The 11474-nt window shown below is 52.0% G+C and overlaps 1 protein-coding gene across 3 annotated transcripts; it reads left to right on the top strand.

Moving 5' to 3' along the window:
• The first annotated feature begins 1331 nt into the window (after positions 1-1331).
• Positions 1332-10778, top strand: LOC124078504 (neuronal acetylcholine receptor subunit alpha-2-like). Of its 3 annotated transcripts, XM_046423314.2 has the most exons (5): positions 1332-1539; positions 2266-2350; positions 3019-3160; positions 7099-8056; positions 9108-10778. In XM_046423314.2, exons 3-5 carry the CDS (start codon positions 3033-3035, stop codon positions 9231-9233), a joined length of 1212 nt encoding a protein of 403 aa, XP_046279270.1. In that variant the 5' UTR covers positions 1332-1539; positions 2266-2350; positions 3019-3032; the 3' UTR covers positions 9234-10778. The 3 variants fall into 3 exon arrangements, with proteins under 3 accessions (XP_046279270.1, XP_046279268.1, XP_046279267.1); XM_046423312.2 differs by lacking the exon at positions 2266-2350; XM_046423311.2 differs by lacking the exons at positions 1332-1539; positions 2266-2350; positions 3019-3160 and having other exon boundaries at positions 3173-8056.
• Positions 10779-11474: the final 696 nt, after the last annotated feature.

Below are 11474 nucleotides of genomic sequence, written 5' to 3'. Positions count from 1 at the left end.
GTGGCTTACATTTTTAAAGCACTCTCTTATCCTTGTTCTTGTTTGTTTGTTTTTAGAAATTGTGTTTAAAATACACTTAACATAAAACTTACCATTACACCCATCACCACTATCTAGTTCTAGAAATTTCTCACCATCCCCAAAGGAGAACCTGCTCCCACAACTTGTGCAGAAATTCAATGTTATGTCTGCACCCCATACACAGAGTGTACCCAAGCAGAGGGCATCTTCTCTCCCAATAAAAACAGCTCTTTAAAAATAAAACTAATTTGAATGGGCCAACTTTTTTGTGTGTGTACATGGAGACAACATAATGCCTTTATTTTTATGTGGTGCTGAGGATTGAACCCGGGTCCTGCCCATGCTATGGGAGCACTCTACCACTAAGCCACAATCCCAGCCCATGAATGGACCCACTTTAAAGGTAATACTTAACATGTTACCTTAGTGAGAAGTTTTAAACCACATAGGACATACAATAATATATAGACTTAAAATACTGCATTCCCCAACTCTCGCTGCCACGACAAGTCGAGCAGTTCACTGTTCTTGATGCTGCCTCCATCTCATTGTTGTGTTCTGCACACACCATCGTCCTCATGGCCTGAGAGTAGCTACTTCTTATGAATCCAGAAGGTGTGTATGTTTTAATGACAGCATTTTCAAGGTATACTTCACATAGCATAGAAGTCCCCCTTTAGAAATGTTCCCAGAATTGTGCATTCATCACCACTGTGTATTTCCAGAACTTTTTTGTAACCCAAAAGGAACCCCCTAGTGATGTTTAAGCAATCCCTTGCCACCCTCCCTCCCCAGATCCACTTCCTGGTTGTCCTTCTGTCTCTGTGGAGTTTCCTATCCTCATCCTACAAGGGCTTCTGTGACTGGCCTCTTGGGGTATGGGCTGTTTCCCAGCTTCCTCCGCTTGGTGGCCCCGTGTTAGCACCTCATTCCTTGTTGTGGCTGAATCACATTCCATCGCATCCATCCAATGGCTTTTTTCATCTCTTTATAAGCTGGTGGACGTTGGATCATTTCCACCTTTAGGCTACTGTGACTGGTACCTGTGTTCTTCTGATGACTAGCTTGTGCAATTATCCCCATTTTACAGATGAGATGCTGAAGCCAGAGTGATGGGAACGTTGGTGCCCCCTGGTAGGTCAGCCTTGTCTAGGGAGAGCAGCTGGCTGACCCTGGAAAGAGGGAGACGTGGATTCCTCAGTCAAGCTGGGGGTAGTCCAGGAGCCCGGTGCTCCTGGAAGGCCTTGCACCACTCTGTGGAGTGCTGAGGAGGCATGACTCAGGAGTCCTTCTCTGGCTTTGATCAGGTTCAGCAGAAGGAGCCTTGCAGAATCCAGTGGCCCCCTGCCATGCCAGCTTGGTGACATCCTGCCAGATTAGAGCACAGCAAGCTGTACCTGCCCTCTTTTGGATGTGCAGGGGAAGCCAGACCCTCCTCTGAGACCATGGGCCCCTCCCATTCTTCACTGCTACCCTGGATGAAGTTTGGCCTGTGGTCGCCCCTTCTGTTCCCAGCAGGTGAGTGGCTGCCTTATCTCTGGGACTTCACCGCTGTGTGCTCACGTGCCAGGTGGGTGGATATCCTGCAGGTGGGCTCATTGCAGTCCTCAAGGCTGCAAGGATGTTAGAGGTCATAGGCTGGTGCCTGGTTCCACAGGGAGAAGGTGGAGGGGCTGTCACAGTGCTGATATTAACAGCTGTGTCACCTTGAATGTCCCTAGCTTCAGTGTTGCTCATCTGCAAAACACAAATAGTGCTGCAGACCTCCAGAGCTATTGTGGGGACAGAAGGAAAGCCTGTGCCTAGCACCTGGGTCACAGCAGGCACCCAGGACACAAATGTGGTGGTTATTGTCCTTGCCGGGCTTTCTGTCCCAGCTGGAGCTACTGCGGTTCTGGGTTTGGAGCAGTAGCTGTCCACTCACTCAGTGGCAGAGCCTTGGTGTGCCAAAGCCATTGGCAGAGTACTGAAAATCCCCCGAGAGACCCATCAACAGTGGTTGGCCTAGTTGATGAGAGGCAGCAAGTGCCAGGGGTTTAGGAACAACTCAGGGAGTTGCCCTCAGTGGCGAGGGCTATGGCTGGCACTGCTGGTTCCTCTGACGACTGGGTGGGAACGAACGCTGCTCACCACCAGGCTTGCTGTCATGGGGCAAGTCCCCTTCCTGCAGCTTAACTGGGACCTGGGCTGGATCTCCCCACTCCCTGCCACAGCACTCTGACTTTGTTATCTAATATCACACAGGTACTGACGTCCAGTACTGACAACCAGCATGAGCGAGTGCACTGTGGCTACGGGGCTGTGCACAGCTCTGATGATCATTATCATAGTGAGTCCTCCACAGGGTTTGAAGTGGGATCTGGATTCACATCCCACTTGACAGATGAGCAAGCTGAAGCTCACACAGATGGCGGCCTCTGCTTTGATGGGAAGCTGGATGCCTGCTGCCTCCTTGGCTTCTGGAGACCCCTCCTCTTCTCTCCCATCCCACAGCATTGGCTCAGCCAGGCCCCCACACCCAGGCTGAGGACCGCCTCTTCAAATACCTCTTCAGGGGCTATAACTGCTGGGCACAGCTGGTGCCAAACACCTCAAATGTGGTGATTGTGGGCTTTGGACTGTCCATTGCCCAGCTCATTGATGTGGTGGGCCTGTCTCCCAATCCCGGGCCCCTCAGAATCAGCCTCCAGACCCCAGGCCCTTCCCCAGGGTCCCCCCTGCAGTCCCAGCCCCCCAGCCCATCTCCATTACAGCGGGGACCTCAGCCTGTTCCTCCTGGGCTGCCACAGCCCCTTCCCCTCTCTCGCCCAGATCCCATTCTAGGGCAGCAGGGGGCTTTCTTGTGTGACCCTGAAGAATCTGAGTCCAAGGGAGTGTTGGGAGGGATGCTGGGCTTGGGTGCCACACAGAGGCTCTTCCTGTGAGTGGGGATCCCGGCAGCCCCTCTCTCTCACCCTGTGCTCTGGATTCTGTTGCCCTCTCCCTCTTACCGGCCAGGAGAGAAGAACCAAATGATGACCACCAATGTCTGGCTGAGGCAGATGAGGATTCTCCCAGCAGGGAGGGGACAGTCATCGCGGGGCCCCGCCCCGCCCCTCCCTGTACCTTTCCCTGACAGGGGCAAGCTGCTGCATTCAAGGTTGGTGAACACCTGCTACTTGGGTTATCTGGTTGCAAGTGGCCTCTCCAGAGGACTTTGCTTGCATGGCCAGGCTCTGAGTCCACTCCCTGGACATGTCACCAGAGAGCCAGAGATGCCTTTCTTAGAAATGGACATTTCATAGTCCTTGCTGCTTGAGGACAGGCTGCATTGTCACCAAAACCCCAGGGAGGTCTCATTCTGCTCATTTTACAGCTGAGGAAAAGAGAAGCAGGGTGTGGATGGGCCAGTAATGAGAGCACCCAAGTGCCTGGCTCAGCTCCTTCTACCAAAGAATGCTGAGTGTCCCTGTTTGCGTTGCCTGAAAAACCTGAAGCTCACCAACCAGAGCCACTTGGATGCTTCCTATCTCAGTTTCATGGTCAGGAGTGTGAGTGTTTCCTCTGCTTTGCATGGGGACTACGTGGGAGCATCTGGCTGCTGGCTGTCCTGTTCTGAAGGGTTAAGGACAAACTTTACTCATAGCAGGGGTGTTTGGAAAGTTCTGAAAGGGTGGGCCTGGCTGGCCTCCTGGCCCTGCCCAGGACCTCTCAGGGTCTTTCCCTGCGGTGTCTCCAGGAGGGAAGTCAGATTCCCACCTGTGGCTCAGGGCTCCCAGAAGGAGGGTCCCCAGAGAGAAGCAGAACCTGCTGGTCTCTGATGGCCTGAATGGGCTCAGCATCCATCTTGCCATATTCTGTAGGTCAGGGCAGTACAGGAGTCCAGCTAGATTCAGGGAGGGACCATAGACCCCACCTCTCAGTGGAAGGACAGCCAAAGAGCATGTGGCCCTCCTGGATAGGCCACTCCTAGGGCAGACTCATTAAAGCACAGGTCTCATGAGAACCCCAGTGGGTTCCCTCCCTTCCTACCCCTCCTGCTCTGTTCTTCTGCTCTGAAGGCCTCTGACATGGAGGTGGCAGTAGAATGTGAGAAAGAGGAGCTGGTGCCCTGCCCTACTAGCACCTGACTGTCCCTGGGCAGAGGTAAACATGCAGAGAGCCACACCCACCAGAATGTTGATTGGCATCTCTGTTTGAGTCCTTTGAATGGGTGCCTGATCCTCCAGTGCCCTTTCTGTAATTCCTGTCCCCCAGGGGGCCCCAGATGGTGTTGGGGTGTGGTGTTTCAGCTACTTAGTTTAAATTAGACCTTGGTCCAGAGGCTCTGAGTGGATACTGTTCATCCCAGAGCTGTTGGAGCGTCAGGAGGCTCATCTTTACAGATATGCCAACTGGGGACCAGAGCAAGGAAGGTATTGTGTGTGTAGTTGGGGTAGGCCTAGAACCTAGGTCACTGCAACTGTCCCCATGGTCTGGTCACCTGGGCCAGGGGCTGGGCAGGAGGTGAGGACATACACTGCTGTGGGACCTAGGCCATCAATCCTTCACCACCTCTGACTAGCCTGAGATGCTGAGCATGTTATTCAGCTTCTCTGAGCCTCATTTTCCTCATCTGTAAAATGAATGTGATTCAACCTACTACCACATGCCTGAGGACAGTAATATGCCCCAACTTGATGTGTGTTCCCCAAAATGTTGGTTGGAACTGAAAACCCTCCCTCTGGGTCCCTTCAGAGATGATCTGGATCCCTGACATTGTCCTTTACAACAAGTAGGAAGCCATGGAGCCCTGGAAAGATCACCAGGAGGGATGGTAAAGGGGAGGGCTTCATCATTTCCCTCTCAATGCTTATCAGAGAACCCCATCCTCTGTATTCTTTTATTCCTTTCATTCTGTTCTCTCCCTCCTACACACCGACATTTACTGGGCACTGAAGATGTATTCATTTGTAGCACGGTGATATGGGACAGATTTGCCAACTCTGAGTATCCTTTGGAAAATGTGGTTCAGACTCTCTAAAAACACCTAAGAGTTGAAATTTTAGAGGATGGCAATATTGTCTGACCAGGTAAGTGGCATCCTATAGTAGCACCTTTGAAGAACAAATTCACTGGGTATGTTTTTTCTTTAATCATATTTTCTTATACTTGCCTTGGATTCAAGACCCAAAGGATCAATCTCATCCTAACAACTAGAAGCTAACAGAAGCTGGAGGGCGGGGGTGGGGGAGGAGTCTATAGAGAATCCCAGGAAAAATAGAAATCTATATTTTTATTAGTATGTTTGGTATGAGGCAATTCTTCATTGTGAAGTTAAGAAGTTCAAATTTAAAAGAAGGTGTTATAATTGTCTAAAACCATTTTCTAAAGCAGGTTGCTGCTTCCTTAAGATATGAATAGCTATGACAAGGTTCTGTGGTCATGGTTTTGGATCACAGTGTATGTCTGTCATCCCTTGACAAGGGCTTTAGAAGCCAGCAGAGCACAATAGCATTTTAAATGCTGTTTTAAGTTCTGCAGCAAAGAAACCAGCTTACCCAGCACTTCCCAATCCCTCAGACCATACCATGGAAATGATATTTTTGAACAATAAAACATAGAGAGAGAGAGTCCATTTCTAGACCTCCAGAGAGGTCAGTGGTTCCTTACACCAGTTCCTTACACTGTCTGGTCCTGGGCAGGCCCAGCGCCCTCTCACCTAAGCCATCTTGGTAAACACACACTTGCCACTGGGTGACCTGGCAGGTCTGACACTGCAGGTACCTGTGTTTGCTGACTCACATCCCCACCCCATTGCTCTGTACCCAGGAGCTGGCACCCAGGAACATTCTAGTTTCTGCTTCCTGAGCATTTGGCAGCGATATGAGCAAAGTCCTAGGGTCAGATACAACTTCACATTTCAGGATTGTCAATAAAGCCATGACCACTAAGACTCGATTTTCACAAGAAAAGTCCAGTCAAACTTCCGTAGACATATAAAGAAACATCTGCTCCACCCAGGGACTGCACTCTGGTCAATCAATAGAACTGTTCCTTCCACCAAATGGGTGCATGTTGCCATCTAGTGGAAACTATGTGAAATGACAAAAATGCCTTTAATTTCTTTTTCTTTCTTTCTTTTTGACTTTTTTGCCTGATGTATTTGTTACTCTCTTTCAAAATTCCTGTTTCCAGCCAGTCTGTCTCTCTACCCTGGAACTACTCCATGGGAAACTCCCTTGTATTCTGATTCCCTGTACTTTAGGACAGACCATAGGAAGCTAAGGGGGAGTTGAAGAAGTCCCATCTGACTGGTCACCATTGTTCCAGTGTCCCCATAGTCCTTGTGGGTCTTTGGATTCTCATTCCCATGAAGTCCCCAACCTCATCTACCACAGTCACTATGATGCCCACCTGGTGGCCCCAGTGAGCACTGTTAAGGTTTTCCTTGGCCCCAGCTATTTCTTGTTCCTGCAGGGCCCTCTACTGTGGTGCTTCCTCCCCTCCCTTGGCTGAGTCCTCCCTGAGCACTCCATCCAGCCTCCTGTTGGTGCCAAGCTGCCTCCTAGGGGGGCCCTAGTGGTTGAAGTTAGGTGCATGGACTCCAGGAAGTTTCCTCACTAGCCAAAATCTTAGGTCTCTTGAGCAAAGAACAAAAGATCCAAGTGGAAAAGTCATGATCTTCTACCTAAGAGGCTGCTTGCTCACTGTGTGCTAGGAAAGTATAGTTCAAAATTGTCACTCTAAAATATTAAAGGAATAAAACAGGCAATGGAACTGCATACACCCTGTGACCTCAAATATGCAAAACCATCAGAATCATCGTCTGCGTGACAGTAGAATAGACATGTATAGTATCACAATGTTAATAGTGGGTATTTTAAAAATTCTTGGTACTTTCCAGTGTTCTTCAAAACTCCAACTTTTGAAATTAAAACAATGTTATATGAAAAGAAAACTCAAGTATATCCATCTTCTGGGGAAATTTTATACCCTTGCAAAAGATGGGACACTTGGCCAGCTGAAAACTGCCTTGTTCAGGGTGCTCTCTGCAGCAGTCTGGGTGGGTCAGGTGGGTGTGCAGAGCCCCCAGCTGGTCTTCTCTCCGCAGTGCAGATGGGGAGTTTGTGGTGACCCACATGACCACAGCGCACCTCTTCTCCATGGGCACTGTGCACTGGTTGCCCCCGACATTTACAGGAGCTCCTGCAGCATCGACGTCACCTTCTTCCCCTTCAACCAGCAGAATTGTAAGATAAAGTCTGGCTCCTGGACCTATGACAAGGCCAAGATCTACCTGGAGCCAATGGAGCAGACGGTGGACCTGAAGGACTACTGGGAGAGTGGCGAGTGGGCCATCATAAATGCCACTGGCACCTACAACAGCAAGAAGTATGACTGCTGCGCCGAGATCTACCCTGACATCACCTACGCCTTTGTCATCCACAGGCTGCCGCTCTTCTACACCATCAACCTCATCATCCCCTGCCTGCTCATCTCCTGCCTCACCATGCTGGTGCTGGTCTTCCACCTGCCCTCTGACTGTGGAGAGAAGATCACGCTGTGCATCTCCGTGCTGCTCTCACTGACTGGCGAGTACCTGCTCTTCACTATGATCTTCGTCACCCTCTCCATCGTCATCACCGTCTTCGTGCTCAACGTGCACCACAGCTCCCCCAGCACCCACAGCATACCCCACTGGGTGCGGGTGGCCCTGCTGGGACATGTGCCCTGGTGGCTGCTGATGAACCGGCCTCCTTTGGAGCCACACAACTCCCCAGGCCTGAAACTTGGCCCATCTTGTTGCTGGTTGGAGACCAACATGGACGCAGAGGAGAGAGAGGAGGCAGAGGAGGAGGAGGAGGAGAAAGGCAGATGGGTGTGTGCAGGCCGCCCAGCCCCCTCCATGGGTATCATCTATGGCCACAGATGCCTGAACCCACAGACCTCAGGGCCCAGGGCCGAGGCTCCCTCTGGGGAGCCTGAGATCTTGCTGTTGCCTTGCATACAGAAAGCCCTGGAAGGTATGCACTATATTGCTGACCACCTGCAGTCTGAGGATGCTGACTCTTTGGTGAGTGAGATCTGGGTGATGGCCTCCCCTGGGTGACCCTACCAGCTTAGCAGGGAACCCTCCCACCTCAAGGTGGTAGTTAGACCAACCTGGTCCCCTCCCTGAGGGCTGGCCTCACCCATTCATGGCTCCAAAGAGTCTGGAATCAATTGTGAGAGAACATTTAGCTGTCTCTTGGGACACTTGATGGCAGTAGGTCAAGAATGTCCCTGCTCAGCCTAACTGGGAGACAGTGAGCAGAGACATGCTTAGATGTGGACTCTGCAGTGCCATGCTTATGCCACTACCTACAGGAGTTGGCAGGGATGGGAGGTGGAGGGGGCATTAGGAGAGCCTGGTGGGCTAGCCCCCTGTGGCAGTGGCCTTCCTCTTTTATGCTAGATGGTCCCCTCTCTGCTCATGAGGCCCTCTGTGAAGCTCATGAGTCAACCACAAACCCTGCAGATTCTTGGTTGTACGAGGCTGGGCCTCTCCGCAGCTGGGCCTCTCTGCAGCCTCTGCCTTATCTAGCACTCAGCATCAGCACTTTCTTATCAACTTAGGGAAGGGTGAAAGGCTGGAAAGGATCACTGGGTAGACTTGATGAGTGAATGAGAAAATTAATCATTAATTTGGGAGTAGCTAGGCATCCATCCCTGGCCTGGGCTGGGAGTTCAAGCTGCACAAAGCCCACCCACCCACTAACCTGCCCTGAGTCACACCTACCCCACCCACTACCTTCTCTGCTCTGAAATCACTGCAGCCACTGGGAGTCCAACTCTTTAGATGGTTCCAGCACCTCTATGTGTCCCTGTAGTCCCTTTGCCCCGAACCTGCTGAGCTCCGGCAGTGTGGAGGCTGACATAGGTGGGACACAGGAGAGGGTGGTATGGGGCTTGGGCTAGCTCTGTTTCTCCCTCCACCCCATCTCTGCACCTGTGCCAGTCTTAGCTTCCCCTTGAGTCTCAGGGGGCAGTTGCTGCTGCCTTGTGGTTGTCCCTACAGGGGCTGAGCATGAGAGGAACACTTCTTGAGGCCTGGCCTCTTCACTGTGAGCCCATTTCTCCCGCAGGTGAGAGAAGACTGGAAGTGTGTTGCCATGGTCATCGACAGGATCTTCCTCTGGCTCTTTATCATCGTCTGCTTCCTGGGAACCCTGGGGCTCTTTCTGCCTCCGTTCCTGGCTGGAATGATCTGATGGCATGTCCCTTATGTTGGCTCCAAGGCAGTCCTGCCAGCCAGCAATGACCACCTTTAACTGCAGCTGCCTCTAGAGTTCCCTCTGGGCCAGCACCATCTGCCTGCGGTGCTTCTGGGGAGAGAGCACCAGCTCTTAAGGTCTTCCTGGAGCACTCACTGTGATGCTACTGAACTGGGAATCTGCTGGACAGAAAGCCAGGTTTAGCAAGCAGAGGAGTTAGAAAAGAAGGAGGACCCTGCCCTTCAGAGGGGTGGGACTAGCACAATGATAAACAATATGGCCTTGAGGGAGGGGCACATGGGGGAAGGGGAGGCTGCCTCAGGGGTGGAGGGTCTATGAGCAATGGTCTAGATTTAAGAATGAGCCCAAAGTTCCCAGGGGAACCCCCAGGCCAGGGTTGGGGAGGCTGGTAATGCAGGTTGGGCTCTTTAAACCAGGCTGAGGAAGTAGTTCAGTGTGAGTTTGCAGGTCTTGGAGGTGTGTGGTGTAGCAGCCGAGGAACAAGGGACTTTACAGAAGGAGCAGGGAGCAAGTGTGGGGGGGGCAGTGGAGCGAGGCCTTCCCCTCCACCCAAAGCACCTTCAGCACACCCTGGGCTTCCCTGAGGCATCATGACTCCCTCTTCCTTGTAGAGAGGTAGCCAGAACTGAGAGCTGCTGCTGTGGGCGCCGTGTGCCCATGAACCTGCAGTGAACAAACCGGGAAGGCCATCCCTGGCTGTTCTTCCACAGTGTCCTGGTCCCTGTAGTCTGTGGTCAGCACACCTCTCTGGAGTTGGGGATCTCTGCTTCAAGCTCCTTCAGTTCTGAACTCCTCCCAGCCAGGGACCCTTTAGTTTCTCTCTCCCTAGGACCTAGCACAGCACAGGGTGAGGGGCATCGGCACTCCATGTTGTGTGTGGTGGAGGGGAAACACTGAACATTTTTGGCTCCATGCCTGCTGGGTGATGCCAGTGCCCTCAGGGTGTCCCTCCAGCCTGCCTTTCCTGTCCTCCCCAGAGCTTCACCATGTCTGACCTTCTCTGGGCCATTCTGTGCAGCTTGTTCTTGCTCTGAGGAATGCAGAGCCTGGTGGGTTGAGCCTCTCCTGAGCTCTGTCCAGCCCCTGAGGGCAGGACCACAGTAGCCACCAGAGGTGTACACCAGGCTGTCCAGACAGTGTGGAGCCCCAAGCAGGAAGCAGAGTAGGGCAAACTGCTGACTCCCCTCCATCTTGGGGTCCTGTCCTTCTGAACCTCCTCCTCCTCAGCACACAACACTCCTTCACACATCTGGAAAGACCTACCTACCTGTGACCCTGGCCCAGGCCCTGCTCCTCAGTTCTCTCCTGAGACCCCCCCCCCACTCCATGGCCCTCTGGCCTCATTCCTCCTCTTTCTGTAGCCCCCACCCCCCACCCCCTGTCTCTCTGCCTAACTGAGGCTCCCAGAGGTGATTTCCTGCTGCAGGGACAGCATGGAGATCTGTGTTGTTCATGTTTTCTGTCCATCCATCTTGCATGTGAGTAAAGTAGTTAAATAAAGCCAAGTCTGCTGCTCCTTCAGCTGTGTGACCCCCCAGAGCCCAAGTGGTCTGGGTGCAGCTGAAAGAGATTCCACATGGATGAAACTGCCCTGGGTCCCTCCTGGAAAGCAGCCCCTGAGTTAGGTACCCTACTGACATTTGGGACAAAGGGCTGGAGCACACCTGTCCCACTGCCAGGTGCTTTCCTTGGCCACGGCCCAGCATCCATCAGCACTTGATCTGCACCCAAAAGAACACCATCCATCTCTTGCCTGGCTGTGGTTCATGGCCAGCCTCCTCCCACAAAGGGCACATCAAACCAACACCACAGTCCAACAAACCACAAAGAAAATGGTACGAGTTTAATTCAACCACAAATCTGATAGAAAGAAGGTAAGAGAAGGCTCAACACAAACACTTGAGAAAGGAAGGGATCAGATGAGAAAAGGGGGCGGAGGGAGAAGAGGAGGAGTAAGAAAAGGCAGGGAAGGTAAAGGAAAAAAGAGAGGAGGTTGCCAGGGAGAGAGCAGATTGTGGTCCAAAGTCCAGTCCTGGCCACTGTCTCTCTGCTCCTTCCCCTGATACTTGGTGTGTTAACAACACAGTGTCCTGTGCCAGAATTCCCAATCAGTTTGTTCTTGGACTGTGTCCCAGATTCCCCATCAGGAGTGAACCCAGCTGTCAGTCCAGACCAAACTCACATTAAATAAATTTGAATATACACTGTACAAGAAAG

This window comes from Marmota monax, unplaced genomic scaffold (genome assembly GCF_021218885.2).
Source record: "Marmota monax isolate L192 unplaced genomic scaffold, Marmota_monax_Labrador192_F-V1.1 WCK01_AAM20220418_F8-fsc01639, whole genome shotgun sequence".
Lineage (NCBI taxonomy): Eukaryota > Metazoa > Chordata > Mammalia > Rodentia > Sciuridae > Marmota > Marmota monax.
The sequence above is the reverse complement of the archived record's forward strand: the minus strand, read 5'-3'. Positions and strand labels throughout refer to the sequence as shown.